This window comes from Amphimedon queenslandica, unplaced genomic scaffold (assembly GCF_000090795.2).
Source record: "Amphimedon queenslandica unplaced genomic scaffold, v1.1 AMPQUscaffold_11022, whole genome shotgun sequence".
In the NCBI taxonomy this organism is placed as follows: Eukaryota; Metazoa; Porifera; class Demospongiae; order Haplosclerida; family Niphatidae; genus Amphimedon; species Amphimedon queenslandica.
In genome coordinates, this window is record NW_003548733.1 from 1 (window position 1) to 2,924 (window position 2,924).

A 2,924-nucleotide genomic window follows, 5' to 3' on the forward strand; every position below is an offset into this window, starting at 1 on the left:
GTCATTGTAGTATTAATGAAACAGCTGCTTGCATTGGAAAGAGAATATCAACCAACTGTGACACTTCATGTATTTTAATGGTTAGTTATTAATTTATGATTATTATAGTTATTAATAATCAGTACTTTTAAAGACCATTTAATTGGCTCAAGCTTTCAAAATTTTAATTAGAATCTGCTCAAACTTTCTATGCAACATAAGTACATGTATATGTATCAGAAAAAATTATGAAAATGGAGAATTCTCTACTTTTTATTTTTGGCAAAATTTGATCAAAGCCCCCATACTATGATAATACAGGGACGTTGGCCTGATTTTTGAGGAACTTTAAAAATTCATAAAAAATCCAAACTTGATCAGCATTTGCTCATACTTTCTACATAGCATAAAAACATGGATATGTATTAGGAAATGTAATAAAAATTGAGAATTCTCTACTTTTTATTTTTGTCAAAATTTAGCCAAAATCCCTGTACTATAGTACAGGGACTTTGACCCGATTTTTGAGAAAACTTCAAAGTTCTAAAGAAACTAATTTTGATTGGAATCAGCTCAAACTTTCTATGCTACAGAAGAACATGTATATGTATTGTTATTGTGGCTATTTTGTATGTCCACTTTTTATTTATTGATTATCATTTAATTCTGTAGGTTTGTAATGACACTGTATTACAGCAGCAGGATGATTCATTATCATTAAAGGTCTGTCATTAACTTCACTATTATTTATTTATTTTATTATTATTATTATTATTAATAGATGTTTACTTGTTCCGATGCTTCCAGTGGTGTCTGGAGAGAACAGAAAGAATTGTAAGTAACTGAATACCATCAGCTCATTCTCTCCCTCTCTCTCACTAGGTCAGTGATCAATGGTGATCAAACCATACCAGCTGTTAAGAAACTGATATTCAACGGAGTCTATAAGAAACTGATTGACTTTGACAATCACCTGGAGAATGTTAATGATGACTGGACTAACACTGACATTAATAAAGCTATTGAAGGAATATAAAGTAACCAATCAATTAATAGTAATAATAATTATTATCATTAATAATAAACAATTGTTAATTAATTATTGATATTAATTAATTATTTATTTCTTTGCTTGTGGTGGTTCATGTACTCCATACATGGCGTTATCAATTCCTCTAAAACAATTAAATATAAACTTTCCTTGTTATCTTATATATATATACTGTACCTGTTGCTATTTTTAGCCATTGCCTTGTTACTATAAATAAACATTACATCATCACATCAATACATGTAGTTGTACTTACTGATACAGTGCATATACTGAGAGTGTGGCTAGTATTATTATTGATATCATGAACAATACTGTAGTTAATCCAATCATTACTGTTGTTATTATTAATGATAGACCAACACTGACTGGAGATGAAGAGGGTTCAATTGTTGTTGATATTACTAGCAAATAAACACAATTATAATTAATACACATGTACATGTACATTACCTGTACTACTGATACCGGTCAATATTAATGAGCTGGTATATTCTTCATTATTAATATATGATGATGAATATACTTCAGTTGGTGTATTGGTATCACTGGTCATTGTACAATGGGTTGGAGTAACAGCTACACTGGAATTTACTAAAATAAGTTATTAACTAGGCGAATGTAAAACATTAAGGAGCAAGCAAAACGATTAACATTTCAATTAGCAATATACAATGTTTATATAGACAATGATGTAGTGGCTATTAAATGTTGAATGTTTATGTCAATGCACTAATGCAGAATTTGCATGGAAGGAATTTCATAGCTTCTAGCTTTGAGTGAAGAATCTCTGCAGTTATATAGATCTAGGATGGAAGATAGTTGGTCAGAAGGAGACTCCAATTTTTGTATTTGGGTGCGAAAAGACCTATCTCTAGCATTTCTATTGGACCTCCTCGCTCTTTTCTCCTCCTCTCAGTCTTGCTCCATCTCACACTCGTTACGAAGAAGTCGACGAGCTTCACGAGCATCTTCTTGCTTTAAGCTTCAGCTTCTCTAAGTCTTGTTTTTTGACTCTTGAACTCCTCTCGTCCAGTGATTACTGAAGTTGCTCTTTGTTTTTGCACGTGGTACCGTAATTATCAAAATATCATTTTAAAATGTTTGATTATTATTTTTTATAGATGCATAAATAGGAGTGACGTACGTGTACAAACAAACAAACAAACAAACAGACATACTCGACTCGATTATGTGGGGCTCGCTTTTGCTCGCCCCAATAAATATTAATACATGTACACATACCTTCAATTGTACCATTATCATTAACAGTGATTAGTAATGAGGATGGAGACCCTAAATGAACTTCATCAGATTTTATTAGTTTAATAACAATTTCTTCATCTTGTAAGTTTGTCATATTAACTGGCACTGGTAGTATTTGAGATGATTCATCAGTGGAAAATGAAACATTTTGAATGTTTTCATTATCACCTAAAATAAGAATAATCTTACATTCATCACAGATAATTATGATAACATTCCAAGTACATGTACATAATACTGTTACCATTAATCATAACTCCAATATGGCTGGTCTGTGAGAGGTCACCAGATCTATACACTGTGATATCAACCAGTAGCTCTTCACACGAGGGAACAGCAGCAATGGAATAAAATGTTTCTAAAAATGATGATAATAAAGTTACTTTAAACAGAATCTCACCTGCAATAGGTCTCATTCCAAACCCAGCAGGATAGGCATATCCTTTCTGCTCTCCCCAACCAAACAATACTGCACTGAATGAACAGGTAGTGTCAGTGTGTACTAGTAAATGAGGTCCTTGTACTATATCAATAGACACTCCATATCCACATACATCAGTGATATTGTCACAATAGAATGCACTCCATTTACTAACATCAGCCTCCAATGGAACACCATTGTCTAATA

The 2,924-nt window shown here is 32.1% G+C and overlaps 2 protein-coding genes across 2 annotated transcripts in view; one reads left to right on the plus strand and one right to left on the minus strand.

The window, feature by feature from the left end:
* Nucleotides 1-8: 8 nt before the first annotated feature.
* On the plus strand, nucleotides 9-1,033 carry LOC109589681 (ER membrane protein complex subunit 8/9 homolog). The gene is made up of 4 exons (XM_020005728.1): nucleotides 9-80; nucleotides 652-702; nucleotides 761-813; nucleotides 862-1,033. The coding sequence occupies exons 1-4, from the start codon at nucleotides 78-80 to the stop codon at nucleotides 1,013-1,015; spliced, it is 261 nt and encodes an 86-aa protein (XP_019861287.1). The 5' UTR covers nucleotides 9-77; the 3' UTR covers nucleotides 1,016-1,033.
* Nucleotides 1,034-1,092: 59 nt separating this feature from the next.
* Nucleotides 1,093-2,924, minus strand: part of LOC109589679 (uncharacterized) — a 3,120-nt gene continuing 1,288 nt past the window's right edge. The window contains exons 5-11 of the mRNA XM_020005726.1: nucleotides 2,697-2,918; nucleotides 2,541-2,654; nucleotides 2,276-2,464; nucleotides 1,484-1,624; nucleotides 1,287-1,434; nucleotides 1,208-1,237; nucleotides 1,093-1,154 (exon numbers count right to left, since the gene is read on the minus strand). Coding sequence (XP_019861285.1) covers nucleotides 1,100-1,154; nucleotides 1,208-1,237; nucleotides 1,287-1,434; nucleotides 1,484-1,624; nucleotides 2,276-2,464; nucleotides 2,541-2,654; nucleotides 2,697-2,918 — 899 coding nt within the window. The 3' untranslated portion in view covers nucleotides 1,093-1,099. The remainder of the gene's footprint in view (nucleotides 1,155-1,207; nucleotides 1,238-1,286; nucleotides 1,435-1,483; nucleotides 1,625-2,275; nucleotides 2,465-2,540; nucleotides 2,655-2,696; nucleotides 2,919-2,924) is intronic.

What these genes read in the sequence shown, in the direction of transcription:
- LOC109589681 (XM_020005728.1), top strand. An exon ending in ATGATTCATTATCATTAAAG is followed by an intron (nt 703 to 760) that starts GTCTGTCATTAA and finishes TATTATTAATAG; the next exon opens with ATGTTTACTTGTTCCGATGC. An exon ending in TGGAGAGAACAGAAAGAATT is followed by an intron (nt 814 to 861) that starts GTAAGTAACTGA and finishes CTCTCTCACTAG; the next exon opens with GTCAGTGATCAATGGTGATC.